We start from the raw sequence: 22,701 nt of genomic DNA, 5'->3' as shown, positions 1-22,701 counted from the left end.
GTTTCTTCTGTGATGTCTTAAAATTCCTCCAGGGAAACGCTCCCAGGCCGGGTAATTTCAATTAAAAAGTCGTTAGCCACCCACTGGGCCAACTGGTCGGTTGTCATCCGCTGTCAGCTCTTTTGGTAAACTTTGACTCTATTTACGGATCGGCGTAATTAAAGTGGCCAAAAATTGAATTTTATTGCAGCGACTTCGGGGAAACGGAGGACGAGATGTGGCGACGGTTGCATTGAAAGTTGCAATTCCAATTGCAATTGCACAGTCGCAGCAGTTAAAATTGGTCGAGCCGGGGGATTGGGTCTGGGAATGGGAATTGCGGTTTGTCTTCTACCGTAATTTATGACTTTTAATTTTTGCCACTTGTGCAAGATTTATGGCCAATGTGCAGAAATTGAAATGCAATCAAAAAATATTATGTTAACCTTTGAACCGAGGTCGCGACGGCTGAGGCCCAAAAAGGAAACTCTGGCAGAAAAACCATTTCCCATTGCGGCTCCATAAATAAATCATGGGCAGCGACTGCCCTTTTCTCAGGATTTCTCCCAAATTGATTGACAGGCCATGAAATGGCATTCAAATTTGCTGACAATTTGTGCGGTTTCAGGGTATTAGTTGCAGTCAACCTTTGATCTGTTTTGTGAAAATATCATCCTTTGGGATGATAGTTATCCTGCTGTGTCGGACACCTTTTCACAGGGAAAATACCCTTATCTTGTGCGGATCGGTGGGTCAAAGACCTTTTACCACCCATTCATGCATGGCCGATGTCGATGTCGATGCCACCCGTGCATTTTCCGGGCACTTCCTATTTGCGGCCTTGCCTTGGAGCTTCCTCTGTTTACATAAACATTTGCATATTTTCCACTTGTGCTTTTTTCCTTTTGCTATTCATGTGTCTCAGCCATGCGGGAATGTCTCACTCAACTTGTCCGAGTTTTTTCTTTTTCTTCGTCGGTGTTTCTGTCTCTGCTGGTGCAACAATAAATTCGTAATATTTTTAGGAGTTTGCCAATTCATTGGAGCGCATCAAAGCGAGAAGAAAATGCCATACGGAAAACGTGATGGGGAGTGGGGTTTATTGAGGGTTTTTGTAAACAGATCTGCTTTCAGTGGGTTAAGGTGGTTGAATTCTTAAGAGGTTTCAAAGGGGTCACAAATGCTAGAAGATTTCATTTTGGTCTTGACCAATTTGATGTAAAAAAGGCTTGCTACAAATGTATATTTTATCGTCAGCATTTGGCTTAGAAATTATAAAAGCGAAGAAGTCTTCAGCACATGTCAACCCAATTAAAGCCCCAATAAATTTAAATAAATTCCCCAATTAATTACCATTGTACTCATATTCCACATATGACTGACTTCTCTGACCCTGTTATCGCAAACTATGATGATTTATGCCTCCAATTAATAAAACGCCAGCCAAACAATGAAAGTAAGCTCTCAACTCCAAACAAACTCTTTATCTTATCGATTTTGCCTGGGCAATGTGGGGCAAAGTTTGTTGTTTGTTACTCCATGGTTTTTATCGATTTCTTCCGCCAGTCACATTATTTGTAGGAACTTTCTATCGACGACTGGGAAATGCATTCCATAAAAAATCAGGCCATCGGCAGGAGAGAAAAGTGAGTGAAACAGAGAGCAAGATATATGAAAACCGCAGGCCAATCGACCGACCGAATTCGTCGCGTGCCCAAGTCCCCGATTTCCCCTTTCCATCGGCACCTCCCACTATTTTCCCACTCCACCCACACCCACGCGAATGTCACGAGCCGGAAAATTGGGTGAACATTTTTTTTGAACCCCACTCTGCTGGTCTCTGTTGATACATAAATTTCCCAGTTGAGTGGAAAAGCTTTTCTCGTTCGCTTTTCAATTAGCATAACAAACTACCCCTGTCCCCCGTCCCATGTTCTTTTCGGCTCCACTTGAGTTGAAGATTTTCCCATGTATGTGAAGAACTTCTACTTGAGAGCTGTCAATTTGTGGATTTGTGGGCCACCCACCCACCAAACATCATTTCAATCCCAAATTGAAACCCATCTAAGCCAAACAAATCATTTGTTGTCTCAGGCCCCTATTTGGTCATAAATAATATATTATATTTATAGAGCATTCTGGAAGTGGTTTCCCTCCTAATGCTACTATAAATTTCATTTGAATTTGTGTCACAACTAACTCACTTTCTCCCTTTCTCTCTTCTCTTTCTAGGTAAGAATCTCAGACATAAGGCCTCGATATATCCATAGTCATAAATCCAACCGTATATGACTGCCAAGGTTGCGTAAGTTTTCCTCAAAAAAGGAGCAATTTCCATCGGTTTTCCGTTGATTTGTTTCCGCAATTAATGTTGCCATTTCTCATGTCCGAAACTATCAACAATATTTCTCCAACTCCTTCTCCGCTCATATTTGCCATTATTTTTTCACCGTTTTGGCATTGCGTGCAATTTTTAATTTTTCATGGCAATTTAAAAACGAAACCGAACAAAAATGCAGACAGGCAGACATACATTTGCCAATTGGCAATTTTTTGGCGATGATGGACCGAGATTAAGGATTTATTTCGGACTGTTGAAATTTTTGAAATTTTCATTTCATAATTGCACTCATTCGTGTCTTCATTCATTGCCTTTCTCTGTTTCAGTCTCCTTTTCGAGAGCAATTTTTTAATTGTTGTCATTTACTTTTCGGTCGCTTTTGGGTCGCATGTAATATCGATTAGTGTTGAGTAATCGAGGTGGGGAAGTGATGGAAGATGAACCGGTGATGGGAAGATGGGAAGTGATGGAAGATGAACAGATGAACAGATGAACCGATGAACAGATGAACATAGGCGGAAAAATAAGGTTACTAATGTTTGGAAACACGTGAACACGATCAAACTTTCAGCACTAGAATTTATTTATTTCCAAATCCTGATCATGATTATATTAGAAAGTCCTGCCACGCGTCGTGGAGTTTGTTTTTCCCCTTTCCCTGGAAAAATGCAATTTTCATCGTTGTCACCGCTGACTCGATCACGTGGCGATTTTATGATAATGACCCCGCTCATTTTCGCCACCATTGTCACGTAAGGATCGAACAAATATGAGGGTTAGGTGCAGCAGCTCGGGTTCACCGCGAAGATCCCCATTCCCAGGCCCCGAAAAGTGTGCAGGCCAGGTGCGAAGAAATGCAAATGGCGAGGCAAGGTGCCAAAAGTCGTGATGTGACTCAGTCGCTGACTCTTCGCCAACGGGCGGAAATAGAAAAGAAACTGGGAAAAGCAATGGAGAGGAGGGGGGTTGGGGGGGAACCTTTGGTATATCAAACTGCAAATCGCCGAGACAAAATCTCTTTGACAGCCTTCAACATAAAGGAGAAACACAACGGCGAGTAAAACTGATGCAACAAAAACATTGTAACTCTGCCGGAAGAGAGTACACAGCAAAAACAAAACGAAAAGCGAAAAGCCACCGAAACAGTGGGGTGCGGGGAAGGGGGAGGGGGGAAAAAAGTTCAGCATTAACAAAGTTCGAATTGTTTCCAATATCGAAATGCACTTTTTGCCTTTGACAGACAGCAACAACAAAAGTCAGAGATACACAATCTGACAGCAGTCCGAAGACCCGACCGACAGATGGGGAACCTCGAAAGTGGGGGTTCCCCGAACCAAGGGAAAGGGGCCCATCTCCGATCTCTGTTTATGCTTCTTGGCATTTCTCGAATGTGCAGCTGAAGGAGATCGTGGATGTTCTGCGGTCGGGAGCATCATCTCCTCCCATGTTCGTCTTTATCAGCCACCATGTCGATTGCCCATCCAATCGATCGCAGGCCGATCATTAAAGGGATCATGCAAATGCTGCCGATGCGAATTGCCACAGCGAGTTTGTTTGCAGTTTGTTTTCTGCCCCAGCTAATGGTCAATGCAGACAAGCTTGGGTTGTGCTTATCTATTTATCGATCTAGATGGTTGCTTATTTTAGGAATGGTCACCATAATTTGTTGACTGCAATTACGAAGATCGGTTGATATTCATTACCTGCAATTTTTAGCCAGTTTTAACTGATAACCCAAACATCTAATTATCAAAAGTAAAATAAATGATCCCTGCAGGATGGTCAAGGTCTGATTGTGCCACTTGTTACTGCTCTTTGACAAATACTTCCCCTTGAAAACATTAAATCAGGCACACACATGAAAGAGGTGTGTTTCTGCATACACAGCCTAAACTCCTCCACTTATTCCTTCCAACGAGCTGCTCCCTCAATCGACGTTGGCCTCTGCCTCGTCTCGTTTCACTTCGTTTTATTCAAATTGGCAAATTGCTAATAAAGTTTTTTGCCAATTGCCCAATTGGCAATAAATATTGGTTTTATTTCACAGCCAAGCCGAGTTTATATGAACTTCGAGTGGAGCTAGGGGAAAATAAAGAGGAAAAGTCGGGGGGAGGCTCAGCCTAAGGAGGTGTTGATGTGTGAATACGAAGGCGTTATTGCGTGAAATCAATTGAGTTGAATAAGTTCGTGTGTGCCTGCGGTGGCGGTGGCATTAAAAGTCTCTAAGGAAGATCAATGGAACTTTCACTCCCGCGAGAAACGTTGACAAATTAACGAAGGCCGGGATATGGTTAAAAAATCTCTGGAAGAGAAAGTTTGTTGAGGGATAAAAGGATTAGACTTGGGGGAACTAAATTACTATGGATAAAAGTTAGAAAATGTTGCCAAGAATGAAAATTCGTACTGAAGTGTAGATTCAATTAACAATTTGTTCATCTTCTATTTGTTGCATTGCCCTTTTTTAATCATTTTAAACATTCCACTCATATTTTCCTTACCTTTTTACCTCACAAGAGTTGTTGAACCCGGCCCCTTTAAAGATGATTATTAACGCCCCGTGAAAATTATTAATGTTTTGCGGTTAAACGAGCATTAAATAATGTCGCCGAGGTTAACCGATTTCGCTGCTGCGGTAGCAAATCACGTTCTCCGAAAAGTAGAGAGTCGGGAGATAATCATCTGAATCGAACCAGCCAGCGATCGATCGATTGATCGCTCTGAGGAAAGTGTTTCCCTGACCAAAAAACGTCAAAGCGAGAGATTATGAAGCCATGAAAAAATAGGAGGCGGGAGGTTAAACCTTAGTTCAACTTTTACTTCGGTGTCCACCCTTTTGGGATGGAGATGGCGATGGAAATGGAGATGAAGAGAAGGAGGATGGCCAGTTCCCACTCTACAACGCTTTTAAAAATCAATTTTGGATCGTGCTTACAGGTGGCTCCGCTCACATGTCCAAACTACATCGTCATCATCGCCGGTTCGTTTACTTTTCGGCAGCACTGTGCCCGTGTCTCGGCCTGACCCTGCACCTCCGGAGTTATGAACTTGTTTGGGGCCTAATGAGTCGGGGGAACCCACCGAAATACAAAATACAACAACAACAAAAAGGGGGAGGAGCTGACGGCTACAGGAGGTGGCTCCGTGTGGTTTTTTTCGTTCAGATTTTCATGGCTTCTGGGCATGGGAAGCTGGGGCCATCGCAAATTGAGGTGTCGTAATGGCGGGAAAAACTCGGGATCGGATCGGGTCCGATGGGATGCATGTTCATCTGCCAAGCGAAGCGATAGTGAAAGTGAAGTGAGGCTTTCCTTGTTGCTGTTGTCGCGGATCTTCAAAAGGCCGATGTAGTGGTTGCCTAAGGATATCCCTGCTCAAAAAAAAAAAACAACAGATATAAAAAAGGCAAATCCCCGGACCACACTCATTTGCAATGTTAACGAATTGACCAAAAATTTGTTTGCCATTTTTCATCTGTTAGATTTTAATTTGTTTCCTTTTTGCCCCTCGGCTTGGCATTTTTCAGTTGTTTTTATTACTGTGGGTTTATCTCCACTTGGAAGATCTTCCTGTGGCAGCTGCAGCCCGTAATATTGGGTATTGGGGATTTGTCTTTTATGGCCAATATCAATATGGTTAAATATCATTGGAATGGGTTGCCAAGGGGGTTTGTTTTAGTGCTTTGGGGATTAAAGGAGGGAATCTTTTTGTGGAAGAGTAATAATTGAAGTTTAAACTTAAACTACAAATTGCTTGAAAAAGATATCTGTAATTTTTGTTAGAACGATCACATAGCAAAGTATCAATAGATAACAAGATTAAATATTTGATTTTTACTGTTTTTGAGGCTGATGAATAGACTGGCAGTACCCATCTTTACATATTGCATTTCAATTGTTACAACACTGATTACCAGCTGCCTATTTTCCTATCCCTCAGCCACATCGTTTCAGGTTCCATTGCCGCTTTCAGCTTTCTATTTATTACACAATTAACAACTCGTTAGGAGGGGTTTAGTTTGGGGTTTCTTGTTTCGGGCTTTGGCTTTTGGGTTTTGGGCCTGAGGTTTAGCGGTAACTGATTTTCCCTGTAGTACTTTGACCAAAAAAGAGAAGCCAAGCAGGCCAAACCGTTGGTAATAATCTTATTTTAATTGCCGCTGGCCCAAAACCCAGAAAAAAGAAGTCAGAGCGCGGTGAAAAATCGAATGAAAGTCGCGTAATGATCGTTTCATTGGCCAAGCCCGCCACGCTTCAGTTGCTCAATTTAGGGGGCTTTGAGGAGGTGGCCAACTCGGGGTTAACCTTTGCCAAATGGACAGACCATTGCCTTCGGCCGCGATCCTCCGCCCACTGCCACTCCCCCACAAGTAATTGAAGCCGAGTTGTAACTATATTCATGACCTTGTCCGTTGTCTGCCGGCTTCTTTCTGTATTCCTCTTACTCTTTATACCCGTTACTCGTAGAGTAAAAGGGTATATTGTATTCGTGCAAAAGTATGTAACAGCTAGAAGGAAGCGTTTCCGACCCTATAAAGTATATATATTCTTGATCAGGGTCACTAGCCGAGTCGATATAGCCATGTCCGTCTGTCCGTCTGTCCGTCTGTCTGTCCGTCTGTCTGTCTGTCTGTCTGTCTGTCTGTCTGTCTGTCTGTCTGTCTGTCCGTATGAACGCTGAGATCTCGGAAACTATAAAAGCTAGAAGATTGGCATTTTGCATGCAGATTCTAGGAGTTCCTACGCAGCGCAAGTTTGTTTCAAAAAGGTGCCACGCCCCCTTTAACGCCCACAATCGCTGATATACGATTTTAAAAATTTAAATATTTCGGAAAAGTAAAAATGCAGTTTTATTGTGTTTATCAATACCTATCGAAATGTAGAAGAAATTTTTCAAATCGGACCATTCGTTAAAAAGTTATGCATCAAAGTTTCATCTCCATCTCCCTCGCACTCCCTTTACCTGAGTAACGGGTATCTGATAGTCGGGGCACTCGACTATAGCGTTCTCTCTTGTTTTGGCTTCAATTCGATGTCGGCCAGCATCTTAATTGCACTTCAAGCAGACGAAGATGGAAAAGCCCAAAAAGTGTTAATGAGACGGCCAAGTTTGGTAATCGGATAGTGGAGACTGGGGACTGGGTACTGGGGACCACACAAAAAAGTTCACTCGAGTGGTGTCAAATTTACGCCTGAATATCTGGGTGAACAAGGGAGAACCTCTCGAGAGCCGAAACGAAACTGGATTGGTTTCCCCAACTCCATTTCGGATCTCGGGCCACTGCAAAAAAACCCAATAAAACTTGTCAAATGCGGCACGAGGCGAAAGTAAATCAAATATTTTGAATTATTGAGGAAAAATCAACAACAAATTGCCATTTGTTTGCCGCTCCAGCCGACGACGACGATTCAGGCATGTACACATGTAGCAAATCCAAATCCGATTTCGATTTCAAATCCAATTGTTAATGGCGGGCATATTTCATGATTGATTTCCAAAGCGCTAAGCCGTGGCCAAAAATGGAAAACGAGACAGGAGGACAGGAGGAAAACTGGCGAGGAAATGCATTTGCCAATGACATTTTCCATGCAGATACCAACGACGCATTTTCACTATTTTTGACAGTTCACTTGGGTCAAAAACCAGCGACCACAGACATGACCAAATGGGATTCCATGACAAACAAATGTCCAGGTGGCCTCGACAGTTGTCTCTCTTGTTTTATTATGGCCTTTTATCTCGATTTTGGTCGCAGCTTAGGCTAATTAGCCAGGGGATCGTGTCATCTCAGTCGGCCTATAATTACATGCAATTAATCGGACGATTTCGATTGGTTCGGTTTCACTTTTCGAATCACAACCCAGGGGCAAGGCAATTTTCGGTGAGTCGTGCCCCTCAGTCCAAAGCTTAAGCTGCGTCATTTGCTAAGCAAAATTATCTTTAATTGTTTCGTTGCAGTTCTACTCGATTGAAGGCTATTTGAATCAGTGACAGTTTTTCTGGGGGGCTGATTAAATTCAGTAGAGATAAGTTTAGCTGGGAAGGTCAAATAGTGGAGGGCACAAGCAAGTGAACCCTAAATGTGTCAAAAGATAAGGGAGCCATCAATATTATCAGCTCTGAGCTTAAAGTATTAATTGGGGTTAAATGTGTTAGTGATCTTGCATGCATTTGAGATAGATTTAAGAGCTCACTGAACTTTTTGTCAGATAAGACGGCAAACTGATTCTTAACGAAAAGTTACTGAAATATTGGTTTTAATTTGTTTTGCCACTGAAAGTGATACAAATTTGTCACTAATCACACTAATCGCTAATCAATAAGTAATAAGTAATAATAATAAATTATTAAAATTTCAGGAAAACTTAAACTCCCAACTCGATCATAATTTCCCACAACTTGAGTAGAAAGTTCAAGTATTACGTTGGGGCCTTTCCGCTTTTCTCCATTTCTTCGTAATACGATTTTCACTAGCCGCTCAAAAGACATACTTTTTCACACCGCATCAAAAAACGTTTTCCCTAATTTCATTGAAAATAATTACGAAAAACAGTTAAAGTCACCCCGGCCAAAGGCAGTTGAGCAATTTCATAATCAGTTTCCATGTAACATGTTTCTAATGAGACCACAATGAGCACAGAGATTTCCACGACAAAGCGGCAAACTTGTTCTCTGGGTCCATGGCTTCGACCCAAGAACGTGATGCCAACAAAGCCAAAAAGCGAGACGAGACGGGATTCCGGCCATCATCTTTGTCGCCGGCGAAGAGTTGAACGTGACACTCGGACGTGATTATGTCAACGGTGCTTAGACTCAGACATTCAGACAGAAGCCCCATGCTAACCCAAAACTCCTTGTCCGATATGTGTTACTCAATAGGCCAACTCGGGCTTTAACTGCGACTCCCGACTTAACTTCACACATTCTGGGGATCGGGATCGGGGATCGGGATCTTCAAAGCGGTTTACCCTGTCCGAGTTAATTCCCGATGCATTTGGTCACAGCACGTCGGCGACATCAATTCCTCTGGTGGAAACTGAAGAACTGTGAGTGGTTTTCTGGGTCAGCTGATTAATTGCACTTCTGGGGTCGTCTTTCACAACCTGGAAAACCCATCTCCACTGCACCTTCATCTCGTTTTCCCGGACTTTGTAAATTTGTTTGTCTTTTCTTTTCCGTTTGTCATTTATCAACTCTCGCAGCTCCATTGGGTAATTAGAGTCGCTGCCTGATTTTCGTCTAATTCTATTTCGTTGAACTCTATTTTTAGGCCGATTTGGAAGTGTTCCAAATGTCGTGACTACTTCACAGAAAAATGTTTGCATTTGCAAAAAAGAAAAAGGAACGAACGAAATAGAAAACGTACCAAAAAGAACAATTTATTTTTTGTTCGTGCGTTCCCAATTTATGTGACATCTTGGAAATGTTCTCTATAGGCATTTTCTGGGTGGAATTTGGGTTGCTGTCAGCTTCCTGCTTATAAAAATTAGCAATTAATTTGATTCCTTCTAGGAAGTGATGTGATTTATGACGATTTGATAGTGTTTTAAAAGGTGTTTTAAGGCAGCTGTAAATGTTTAATGCCTACAGATGTAAACTTTTGGTATCAAACATATTCACTTGATTAATTTTTGCATTTAAAATAAATCATTAAATTTAAGATACCGAAAATTCAGCATAATTCTCGGGCATTTGAGCTACTCACGTTTTGGGTGCGACTTTCAAGACTTTTAATCGCCAGTGTTGCAGACATTTATTAATGTCTTTTGTTAATTTTAAACAATACTGTAAAGTTCTATTCATAATCAACCTCTGGCGAATCAGACAATATCTGAAGGCGTTGCCTGGGACCGAAGACCAATAAAATGTAAACCTAAAATTGTAAAATTCTAAAAACGCGGTCGAGGTCACGCACTGACATTTCCGATAATGAATGTACGATCTGGTGGGCCATTGTTGCCTTTGTTGTTGTTTTTTATGGCCAAAGCCGATTGCTCAATTCTTTGGTCATTCTCAACCACGCCGAATTACAACAATTCCGAGAGACTCTGAGTCAACGAACCTCGGCCGCAGACATCCAAGATATAGAGATATAGATACGCGACGTGCCCAGCACACAGTTTCTATTGAGTTGCGGCTGGTAAAAATAGCCGACGCATTAGAGGAACTTATTTTGACCGATTCCGAGGGGCGATGAACATTTCGCATGAATAAACAGCGCAAAGAAAACTGGGGAAAAGAAGCAGGAAAAATTAAATTTGGTAGGCAGACTTTCGGAACACAGTGTGAATTCCTAAAGCCCCCAAAAATGTGTTGCAATTCTTATGACTAAGTGAAAAAAAATGGGAAGAGAATGGAAGTGAAGAACAACAATTAGCCAGCAGAAAATTAAAAGTCAAGAGAACTAATTTTTCAATGCGGAAAAGATTTATGATTAATGCTTAATCGAATTTTTTATATCATTTTTTTCGTCTTACATATTATTAATGGAATAAGAAAATAGAAGACTGAAAATATTTTAAACCAAATATTTATCAGTTTAGGAAAATGTAATATAATATTTCAGTTTAGATTCAAATAAATCCATTCATTCGATGCCAACAAGTATTGAATCAATAACCTCTTGGGATCGCCTTCAGTTCTGGGAACGCTTGTAAGGCTCCTCAATCATTTCTAAAATTTCTGCCACTTCATGCTCTGAAATTGAGGCTTGTTTTAAACACTTTCACACCACTGTAGGCTCACACATTCACTTTTCTTGCCATTCACTCGTGCTGGTTTTTTTCTGCATCAGATTTCAATCTTGAGAACTTCGCACTGACTTCAATTTGTTTTCCCTGATTTCTTTTATTATTTCCTACGCTTGCCAATAATCTTGAGACCTCTCGAGAGTCTGGTGCACAGAAAACAATAAAAAAGTATGGCTGCTCCTCAAGTTCAGGCAGCGCAGATTAGTCACGAATTTTGCATAAAGTTCTGCATTCTAAATTCTCATATTTCCAGCGCTCCCCAAGTGGGTGGGTGGCGGCAAATGCATTAAGGCATTGCCCAGACCTTAGAGTCGTGCCAAGATTGGGAGTGGTTCACTTCGGTTTCGGTTCGGATCGGTTTGGTTTGGTTTGGTTTGGGCTTTGGAGCCAAGACCGAGACTAAGACTGAGACCGAAAACAAAGAGAAAGGCGTTCCTCCAAAAAAGACACACAATGTTGTGGCTTTTGGCTGACTAGGGTTGGGTTTGAGCTCCGACTTCGTCTCGGGTTCTCCGGTCTCTGGTCTTTCATTCTGGTAATGAGCCTCAAGTATCGCAAATGGGCAACCCACACCTGCCTCTCCGGATCCTCCTCGGTCTTCTGTTTCTACTCCCACTCCTCCTGCGTTGAGGTCTCACTCGCAGCGTCTTCGCCCCATCTATTTGCAAAGTTTGTTCTGTGCCAGAGGGCCTCTTCTTCGATGACTCGACTTGGTTAAGTTGGGTTCATTTATCTATTTGCCTAACCAAGCAGGCCAAGCCCCTAAAAAAAAAGAGCTGCAGAATTTGTTTTGTTTCTGAGTCGTATAATTAGATTTAATGATAAAAATCATAATGCAAAACAATTTGATGCAGAAAATTGCTTGTCTTGGTTAAATAGCTAATGAGCTAAAAAAAAAAATGTCATAAAATGTATGGAAATAAGTGGACAATTTTGAAAAAGGAAAACTGTTGGATTCTTAAACAATTGTATTTTTCGCCTTTTTCTGGTTCCTCGAAAGTACTACACTTTCTAGATTTGTAAATTATATGAATATGAAGCTTCGACTTTGAGGTTGGCAAATAAAAAAAGCTAAGTTTGATAAAGTCAAAAAAAAAACTCCTTGACAAGTTGCAGGCTTCAAAGTCAGTCTTCGAAATTCCCCCCATATAATTAAATTTACTGCACAGAAATATTCGATGGCAGTAAAAGTAACCGACCGCAAAAAGGAGAAAAATACCAAGCAGCCTGTCAAAACTTTCCCGCTTTTCCCCGCTTTTCTCCCGAAGGGAGGGGGAAGATTTGGTAAGGCTTCCCCATAAATCTTTCTCGCAGCGTCGCTTTCTCGGATCATTCTTCAAACGGCAAATGGCAGAGTGGAGTCGGTCGCAGAGGTGACTTTGCCAGAGGTTTTTTGGCAGCTGCCTTTGAGTGTCAATTTGGCCATAACCCAAGGTAAATCAAGAGCATGGGCAGGTGGCGGGGGAGGGAGGCTAGCTGTCCAAGAAAATCATTTTCATAAATTTGCAATTTTCCAAAGTGAGACCCAATCTCTGTGACATTTCAATTTGCCAGTGTCGAAAGGGAGGCCAGCAAATGGAAGTTCAATGAAGACCTCAAACAGGTGAAAATTAAAATTTATGTTTGCATTGGGTTTCGTTTCAATGCATTTCGTCCCGTCTCGTTTCGTTTCGATCGAGGAGCTCTAGGCTTCGAGTTGAGTAAGGATGTGTCCGGGGCCATAAATAAATGTCCATGGCTCGAACACTTTGGGGTGAAGAGGTTGTCTCTAAAAGTCTCTCCCCCTTCAAGCGTCCCCTTCCCCGTGTTCCCCGTATTTATCGATTTCTAATTTCAACTTTTGCGCACCTTTTGTTGATTTTTCATATTTTGTCGGTGATGCAAGAGTTCGCCGGGGTTAAACTGTTTGTATGGAGATCAATGTCCAGATTGTGGAAGCCCGCTTGGGAGTTTCCCTGCCTCGCATTTTCCTCGGCTCTCATGTGTGGGTGTCACTGGGTGTCACGCCCACCTTTCCCCCTTTCTGACCCCTTGGCGTCAATTGTCTTGTAATTATTTTTTTGATGTTTGATAAATTGAATATCGCTCTGTGCGCAAAATCTTTCTTCTTTCCCTCTTCTGTGTGATTAATCACGGAACAATGGCAGAGCTTATGCAACGCGTGGGACTTTTCCAGCGTGACCTTTGTTTGGATGTGGATAAAGATTCGGATGGGGTTGAATGGGGATAGAGCCAAGGCCCGGCAGCTGTTAAAATGACAAATGAGCGATGCCATATCGCTGCAGATGGGCGGTAAATGCTGTTGCAGGAATTGCAAAAATTTACCAAGGGGGGGAGGATATCGCGGAGATAATGTGGCATTAAAGTTAACGTTTAGCGGGAAGAAAAGTTATAAGAAGAAATTTTAGATAAGTTGGTATAGAAATATGGAATTAAATTAAAGACAGTTAAAGTGGCGGATTAAATTAGTTTAAAGGTTAAAGTTTTCTATTAATAACTTGTTAAATTAAGTGCAAATAATTGAATTTAATTAAGTAGTTTAAGTAAGTAAGCAAAAAATATGAAAGTTTGTTTAGCAATGCAAGCAAGCTATAAAACCATCAACATATCTTATGAAATAAACTTCAATGTGGCTTGTGGTCGCTCTGAAACAATATCCTTTTGAGCCAAGCCTTTCTCTTGCCACAACTCCACCCTTTCACCCCAATCCCTTTCCCTCCTGTTTGCCTAATCAATTAGCCGCCTGAGCATATCAAGTATACGTCATGTTAGCCACATAAGTTCAACCCAACGAACACCTTTTTAATTCCCCTTTTTTATGTGTGCGCTCTCTTTTTGATTCCAGGTGTTGTACCATGAAATTGTATCACACGCTCGAGTGGTGAGCTCTTGCATTCGAGCCGCCGAAAAGGAGCAGCAACTCCAGCAGCAGCAGCAACAATTGCAACTGCAGCAGCAACAGCAGCAACTGTCGAGTCAGCAACCCGCCTCATTGACCAGCAACTGCTCCAGTGAGTCAACCAGCGACTCCGCCACAAAGTCGAGCAGCCTGAGCAGTGGTTTCGCCTCCGATCCGGTGACCACACCCACCACTGCCATCGGAACCACGGCAGCTGCCCCACCACCAAGTGGCAACCACCCGTCGAAGAAGGGCGAAGGGAACTTGGAGCGACTGAGGGATCGCTATCACTTGTTGTATCTAAAAGCCTTCGAACTGCAACTGTGCCTGGATAATCTGCTAAGGAAACGCAGCTCTACGGCGGTAAGTTTTGAAAAAGTATTCTACAAAAATATATTTATCAATTTATTGCCCATCTGTGTGATCTTGAAACTACCTTGAACTACTTGATCTAGTGGTCTATTTCACTATTTTAGAGCATTGAATATTCTTTAAGGCTATTACTTTTAAATCTTATGCTAAAATACGTTGTATTAGAAGCCATGTAACATATAGCACACTAATTTATGGCTCATCTACATGAACTTGAATCGATTAGGGATTTCCAAAAATAACCTCTGCAAAGCGTTGCCCTTGGCGTGTCTTCGACTTTTGTCACTTTGGATTACCTACTTGGTAATAAAAAAGAAAACTCCCAGTCAGCAAGGGAAATTTATTCGAGATGCCAGGGATTCTTGGAAAGAAAGAAAATGCATTTGGCGCCGCTTTCCCCGCACGTCCGCCGTTCGTCGCCTCGCATTGCCAATTGTGGAAATTTCTAATTACGTTTTTGTATAACTCGGTTGCAAGTGATTTAATTAATTCATTTAGTGAAAATGCCGGCAATGCGACAAAAAATGTATTGGGAAAGCGGTAAAGTGCAGAGCATTGCAATTGAATAGTGAGACGAACTTGGGAGAAAGATGAAAGAGTTTCGCCTGGGTGGTAGTGTAGATCGAGGTGTGTCTCGTTGGCTCCTCTTCGATGGCAGATGACGGAACTGAAAGTGAAGAATTTTTTAGAAATATAATTTTTATGATGTGTAACATTGTCAGTAGATGAGCATTAGAAGAATTGAATTCAATGTGAGCTCCATATAATATTTACATGTTGGTGAGATACATTTATAAAATAATGTGATATAATTTTAAAGAAAAATCTATCGGTCTATAAGGGCATGTTCCTATGGAAAAGACTAAATATTTTAGTAATATTTTGGCATATTTTCGAATTTATATTATAGAGATAGAATATAATTTATATAATGAGATTGCAAGGTTGAAAGGTTGCGTTATTAAAAATCTTGTTTTTAGACATATTTCCCGGAATGAATTACATATTTTTTACCTGACATGATTAGTTTCACTATCCCCAGCTGATCTGCACTTCCTTTCTCCGTCTACTAATGCCATGCCCCTGCTAATTCACCGATCATTCTGTTCCTCTTGTGGCATCCGTTTCGTGTTTAGATCCAGTGAAAGTCAATTTCGCCTTATAGACACGCTGACCCAGTTTCCTGGCAACGGGTGTGGATAGATGGATGGATCCTCCTCGGAGCTCTAAACGTTTCCTGGTTAAAGTTCTCTGCTCCTCTGATGCTCTTCGCCTCTTTGTCTGGTAATTGGAAAGCGTTTTTCATGCACCCCTCTTAATTGTGGGTAATTTGCGGAGTAGGAAGCGCAAAATGCTCTGGCCTCCTGTCTGGGCTTAGTGGGTAAATAATTCATTCAAGACACGCACTGGAAGAGGCGTCTGCTGACCCACACACCAAGACTTCTTGGCTTCCATCCCGCACCTACTATTAGAGACCTCCGGCTGTGGGGCAGCTAACCTTTTTTGTGGACCGCTTCATTTGGTTGCGCCGCGGGCTGGCTTTTATCCACCCCTTCCGTGCTCCTCCTCTTGCGTTTTTCTCGTTGCGGCTGAAACAATTTCATTTTCCACTGCCTAGCTGATGCAATAATTTGCATCCCCCCGGGATCCGTCCATGACCAATCTCTATGTGGGCCGATCCAGTTGGCAATTTTCAACACTTTCCTGATCACATTTTGCCCGGGTCGCCAGCGGGGGAATTCGCTGCTCCACATTTGCCATGCATTCAATTTCTGGCCAAAGGAGATTAGCCGGGCCATTCAAGCCAGGCCAAGACTTCAAACGAAGGCGGCTGCAGTGAAGCCAAAATAGCGAATCAAACGCAGGACAGACGGAAATGTCACAAGTGTTTGCACTCAGAGAAAATGGGATGCAAGTATGGAAAGGCTTTTGAAATGGTTGAATATCTGCTGCAAATCGCTGGCTGCTCCAAACTTGTGAACTCTTCAAATACAGGATCCCAAACCAGGATCTTCAATTATAGTTATTTCTCCCTGTGCCGTAATAAACTCACGGCTCGCTTTAGTCAACTTTGTAGCAACTTCCCCACTTCTTCATCAGCGGAGTTAAACTTTAAGTAGCTGCCATAAAGAAACGTATTTATATCTAAAGCAATATAAAAATCAAAAAATGCGAAAAGTAAAAGTGAAATTTATGCGCCCTCAACTTCAGAGTTCACACAAGTCAACGGCAAGACGGTAAACTCCGAAATCAGCTCGAAAATCAGCACCGAAACCAAATGAAAGTGACCGAAATGAGCTGAGCAGGGCAAATGGAAATAAACCAAATCAAATTTACGACGTGCCTGAACTTTGGAAAATAAAAAACATAACCAGAAGGAAAGGATGGCTGGTTGACCGATTTTATAAATACCCTAGAGGATTGTATTTGTTGTAGCAAATCGGTTTACTTTTGCATAAATACTATAAGAATAAAAAGATTAAATTTAATTTGAAACAATTGTCAAACATAACCTGACAATAGAATCTGGCATGCTTTAAGTAAAGTGATTTTACTCCCTAGAAAAGTGTTCTTCAAAACTCATACCATTTTTGCTTACTTAAATTGATGTATTTTCCGACTTATTTTCCTTTGTTGCATCTTTTTCCACTATTTCTCTTTGTTTCCCACACTTATACTACGGCAACATGTTGCAAGTGGCGGCCGCAGCAAGTTCGATAAACAAATGCAGTTGAATTGCATTGAATTATGCCCCATTATTGTTGTTATTATTGTTATTATATCTCGCCCGAACCTCCTCTTTTTCCCTGGGATTATGTTGTTTATTCTACGGAAATTGTGTTTGTTTAGCAGACTGAGACCACGAGACCTTTGGCTGCTTCTTCAACGGGTTGAAGGTTGAACTGGAGGCTGGGAAACATCTGTCGGTTGAAAGGGAAACGATATTATTTGAGACCGAGTGGGAGAATACGAGAAAATCTAGTTATCTTCTTGGGACCTTGAAGCTGTCATCATTCTTCTAATGTTGCTAATTGGCCACCATTTCCATGTACCAATTAACGTCCATCAATGGTGTATGATCAAAATATTTATGAATTTAATTGGCCCCATCATCGGTGCAGCAACAAAGTCCGTTTGCTAACCAGCAGACATCAATCAAATACCGACATAAATCAATCCTCAAACTTGCTACCAGTCTGCAAGTCCACACCCAAAAAAAACAACAAATATAACTAAAAACGAAATATGCAAATTTGTTTCTTTCCCCTTCTTTTGAGGCTCCACAAAACGAGGCTTTAAAATGAGCGAATGCAAATCGCATAATAACTGACAATTGGAGGCGGAGGGGAGTGGCTACCCATTTGGCTGGCAGTCACGTCGGAATCGAATCGGAACTGCAATTTATGTATGTTGATTGCTTACACATGTTGCAAGTCGCTAGTTGCAGGTTGAATGCTGCATGTTGCTTTTGTGTCCCGGAAAGCAGCACAAATTAAATCCCAATAATTATGTAAAATCTCGGTGGAAACAAGGCGTGTGGGCACACCCACAATTTAAGATAAAATACGGAAGATAAACAGAGGATTTTTTTGTTAAGCATAAAGAGTTATGTTTCCATTTCAGCCTCACTTTCCTCGGTAAAAGTAATTAGCCAGCTCACACAAAAACTTGACCACATGTAATCGAAAACTGTGCTAACGCAAGTTGAAAGTCAAGAAATTGGGTGGCTCTGAAATGGTTTTATAATACACACTCTTGCCTAAGCAAAAACCGTTAGTTGCTCTAGTTTCTGGCTTAGATAATGACAGATTGCTGGATTAATATTCCTTGTGGCTTCTATTTTTCAATTACCCCTAATGACCGAAACCACGTAAATGGTTCATTATTTTAGATAGAGGAGTATCGTATTATCACGGATAAGATTGGGGATTTGTGATCTGATTCGATGTGTGATCGCACACATTGGCTTTCTGTGCCATTGATTTATGCGCGCCACAAGAAAGCCATAAAGAAAATCCAGAATAACAACAATAAACGATCAACAAAAGCAAATTGCCGGCAGCTGTTGGGTAAACGGGCCACATTCCCATATCCATCGATCGCTGGGAAAGTCGAGGAAATCGGGAATCAATAGTGAGTTGCCCAATGCGAAATGCAAACAAACGAGAGCAGTCATCGCCGCGCAGCGGCAACATGTTGCTGCGGTGTCGTGTGGTGCAACTGCGACATCTTCAAATGCGATTTATTGTGCTGCCAGCAACCTTACTTGAATTGACATTTGCCAAATGTCAACTCGCGACTTTTGTTTGCCTGCCTTTGTTTTCGCTTTTGCATCGAATCAAATTCGCCTCCAATTGTCAATATTTCATTTCCATTCTACCAGCAACACCTTAAAATGTTTCCCTACACCGAAATTAAAAAGAAGTGAGGCTCAAAAACTTCGTTTGCCCTCGTTTCAGTTACATATAAAATCATTTACAATTTGTTTTTATATTTGTTTTTTTTTTTGCGTGTAACCCCTCCCGCAGCTCACCCAAAAAAGTCCCGCCAGCAACCTGCAAATTATGAGCAATTGCGTGGCTCAGGAATCGGGCATTAGCATCTCCCTGCGTGGGCTTTATGGCGTGGGCAACACCCACGCCAGATCGGTCTATATAATGCCCCAAGTGCTGCGGCAACATGTTGCACTGTCCGCAGATTAGGGTCAGACAGCGAGAACGAGAATTGGCAGGGATCTTAAGTGAAAATATGCAAACTATGGCCGACGGCCTGTCGAAGTTGCACGTTGCGGCACGCCAGCAACAGTTGCTGCTCTCTGCGGTGATGTTGCTGCTGCTACTTCGACCAATGCAGCGACTTCAATGCTTGCATTTTCCTCTGCTTTGCTAAATTTAGCATCTAATGCGATTTGTAATAGTTGAGCTAAATTGTGGACGTCCAAGTTGCTGCTGTACCAGGAAATGTTTGCCGTACGCCAGCAACAGCAGCAACACCAGCAACAACAATGAAAGTAATAATATTGTTGCTGCTGTGGGTTGTTTGAGGGGGTGGTGCATGGCGAGGGGGTGGTTGGTGGTGCATGTTGCCCGTTTTCCATATGACTTGGAAGTCTCCATGTTGCTCATGTTGCTGGCTTGCCAATTGTTGTTGTCTGTGCGGGTTGTCAACGCGGCGGAGTTGTTGCTGATTGTTGTTGCAGCCGATGTTTTTGTTTTTGTTTTCGTTATTGTTGGTGTTTTTGTGTCTGCAATTTTGTCGCGCCATTGGAGAGTTTTTCGATGCGATGTTGCTGTTGTCGCAGTTGTTGCCGTTGTCACCGCTGGATTAAAATTCATTGAATGTTTTGTAGCGAATTGAGTAATTGTTGCGAAATTTCGCTCGGCTAACAGAAAATCAGGAGAACGAGGGGGAGTCGTATATAAAAACAATAAATGCGAATTATGGATACTAAAGAAAGTAATGACTGGCAAAGGGTAGATTATCGGAGGCGCGGAAACAGATATTCCATATCTAACCTTGTAATAACTTATTAACTAGAATAAATATTCAATTTATTTAAAGGGATTTTACTAACCTTGCAATTTGAATTGAAGGACACATTACCAAAATAATAAATTAATTTTTTGTGCCATTTATCAGTTAAATCGTAACGATTAATTTGGCTTAGTAAAAAAGTCAGTTAGTATTTAATTATTGGTACCAAAGAAAGCACTAAGAGTTTCTTAAAAAACATAAAATAATGTTTCCCAAGCTGTTTGCTTTATTGATATGAATGTTTGAAAAATTGCTTAATAGGCTCCCATAACCTATAATAAACGAAACCATTCACGTAATCATCCCTCCATAAAATTGATGGCTAAAAAACTCGAATACACTTTTATTCCCTTTTTCCTCATCAAACCCATCGATCAATTCCCAAACCACCTCAAAAACTCACCTCTTCGGATTTAATATCCCTGACGAAAAGTCAGGCATAAATAGAAAATAAATAGACGTCTGACGAATGCAACTCACGTTTTTATTGCACGATAATTATAGTCATACAAGCACATGCTAATGAAGACCGTACCCCCTCCGTCTCCTCCAATAACCAGATATCGACGAAGTGGCAGCGTTTAGCGATAATTAATCGCTGGCGTGTGAGAAATTCATAATTCCAAATGAAATGCATGGAAAGACAGTAGCAATTGTTGGAGAATTTCCCACACTTTAGTCAAGACATATCGATGGTTATCGCTCTAGTTTATCGTCGCTGAAGTGACTACAAAAATTGTGACATGGCCAGAAATTGCGTGTTGAGATCCGAATCGGAATGGGAATCTAAGGGGCTAAATCGAAGTTCCTGGAGAAAAATACCTGGGTGTAAATGAGGTGCTAAGCGACTGGCACGACACGTTCTCCCCATCTTTCTTTCGTTTTTCTTTCAAAATAAGAGTTCTACTGAAGTGCGTCATGATAAACTTGAACTTAATTTCCAGCTAAATGGAGGAGAACTCCATGAGCCGAATGGAAGTGGAAGGCGTGCCCAAATCTTGATGGTTGTCTAGGGCCTGTAATCTTCATGCCTTACTTCCCCCGACTTTTGCATAATAATAACATAAATATGTGTATACCATCAATCTCTGTGGGTAGTCTGCGGTTCTCTAACCAGATTTGTCAGGGCTTTCTGGGCTTAAACTAATCAGTTTTTCTGAGTTCTCAACTTGTACCGTTTTGTCAACGGAGTTTTTCCGCCTAATTTGTTTTTCATTGGATTTAAAGGTTGGATAGATACAAATGTTAAGATGAAAGCGTGGATAAATGGAGAGTCAGGAAACGAAAGGGTTAGAGACTGGTTAAGTGGTTAAAGATTGCGTCACAAAATGCGGGTGTTATGCTAATTTGGAGAAAGCTTTGAAACCAGATCAGATGCTGAAGAAAAGGTGAAAATTATCAGAGATCAGATCAAAGAGGAAAATAAATATTTGGTTGATGGATCAGTAAAAACTCGTTCCCTTTGATGAAGATGAAACTGATATGGGCAGATAGAAATTAATTCCTAGGCAATAAACAAATTCTTTGATCATCGATAGATAACAATTTGTTTTAAGACTAACGATAAAGGCCAATCTTGTCTTGCTTTTGGGAACCAAATTTAAAATCTACTTAGATTCGCTTTGCACTATTTTGCTGGTCTTCCATTTGTTTACCCACTACCATTTTTGATGGGTTGTCTGGCTCCTTTTGCTTCCCTGTTTATTTACAACACTTAAAATGGCCTGGTCCATTTACACATTTCACCTCTTTGTTGTTCGAAAGTTCAGTTGTACTGCCCCTGTTTACCATAAACAAAAACAATCAAAAGGCGCCATATAAAAGGTGTATAAGCAATTCTCGGCCATAAATCATCTGGACAATTAGCCACATAATCTGCTGGATCTCGTCCGTGGAGAACAAGCTTCTTCGGATGTTTAGAGCGACCTTCGGGCGGCCTTCATTGGATTTTTCAGAAACATTTACCCGAACAACAAATTACGCAAATCCGAAAAGGCGAAAACACTGAATTGCCCAGCTAAAACATCTGATGGCCATAAAAGCCATTCCACAGCTGATTGCTGATCGTCAGGGGTGAGGTCTTTTAAGTTAATTGTGGAATTTCGTTAGTTTTATTTTATAGAGTGTTAAGACGAAATTTTCTGTATGTAATGCGGACCGTGAGAAGGGGAGGGGGAGCACTGGCGGATAGACCAAGGTCATTTGAGGTTGTGCCAAGGGGCGTCTCTACTCAAACAGTTCTGGTAAAAAACGAAACATTTTTGAAATGCCATCAAGGCCTCTTCAGACGCCTGCCCACCAACGCCTTTCACGTGTGTGGGTGGGTACATGAAAAAGAAAAGGAAAACGTAGGAAAAAACTTTGGAAAAGTCGAAAATATGATTACTCTTATGATTTAAACTTTCCCATTAGTTTTCTTTCTATTGCAGAGTAATAGAGAGGTTAATATCAATGATAAAGTTCACAAAAATCAATAAAAATTCGAAAACTATTTGCTAATGTTTTAAATTATTCCTGCAATGCAAATTGTATAGCTTCCTTTGATTATAAATGTTGGAAGAGATACCAAATATCTGTATTTAGGAAAGACCCCAGCCAAATCTTAGCGCTCGGTGAGGGTATGCACCAACTACTTCTCGCCTCTTGGCTTATCTGACATCTGTCTGGCCAAGTGTTTGCCAGTTTGTCTCCCTGTCTCTGCTTTTGTGTCCATTTGTCTGTGGCACACAGACTGTCTGTTGGCCGTGTCCACCCGCTGATCCGAAGCGAGAGCTTCGTGTGTCGACAATTGAAAGCAATTATAATTTTAGCCAGCATATGAAAGAGGA

At 41.5% G+C, this 22,701-nt stretch overlaps 1 protein-coding gene across 1 annotated transcript in view; it reads left to right on the top strand.

The window, feature by feature from the left end:
* Positions 1-22,701, top strand: part of LOC108037244 (pneumococcal serine-rich repeat protein) — a 129,731-nt gene that overhangs the window by 83,680 nt on the left and 23,350 nt on the right. Inside the window, 1 exon segment of the mRNA XM_044457468.1 lies at positions 13,913-14,329. Coding sequence (XP_044313403.1) covers positions 13,913-14,329 — 417 coding nt within the window.

The sequence above is a fragment of the Drosophila rhopaloa genome, unplaced genomic scaffold (genome assembly GCF_018152115.1).
Source record: "Drosophila rhopaloa isolate 14029-0021.01 unplaced genomic scaffold, ASM1815211v1 contig_159, whole genome shotgun sequence".
Classification (NCBI taxonomy): Eukaryota; Metazoa; Arthropoda; class Insecta; order Diptera; family Drosophilidae; genus Drosophila; species Drosophila rhopaloa.
The sequence above is the reverse complement of the archived record's forward strand: the minus strand, read 5'-3'. Positions and strand labels throughout refer to the sequence as shown.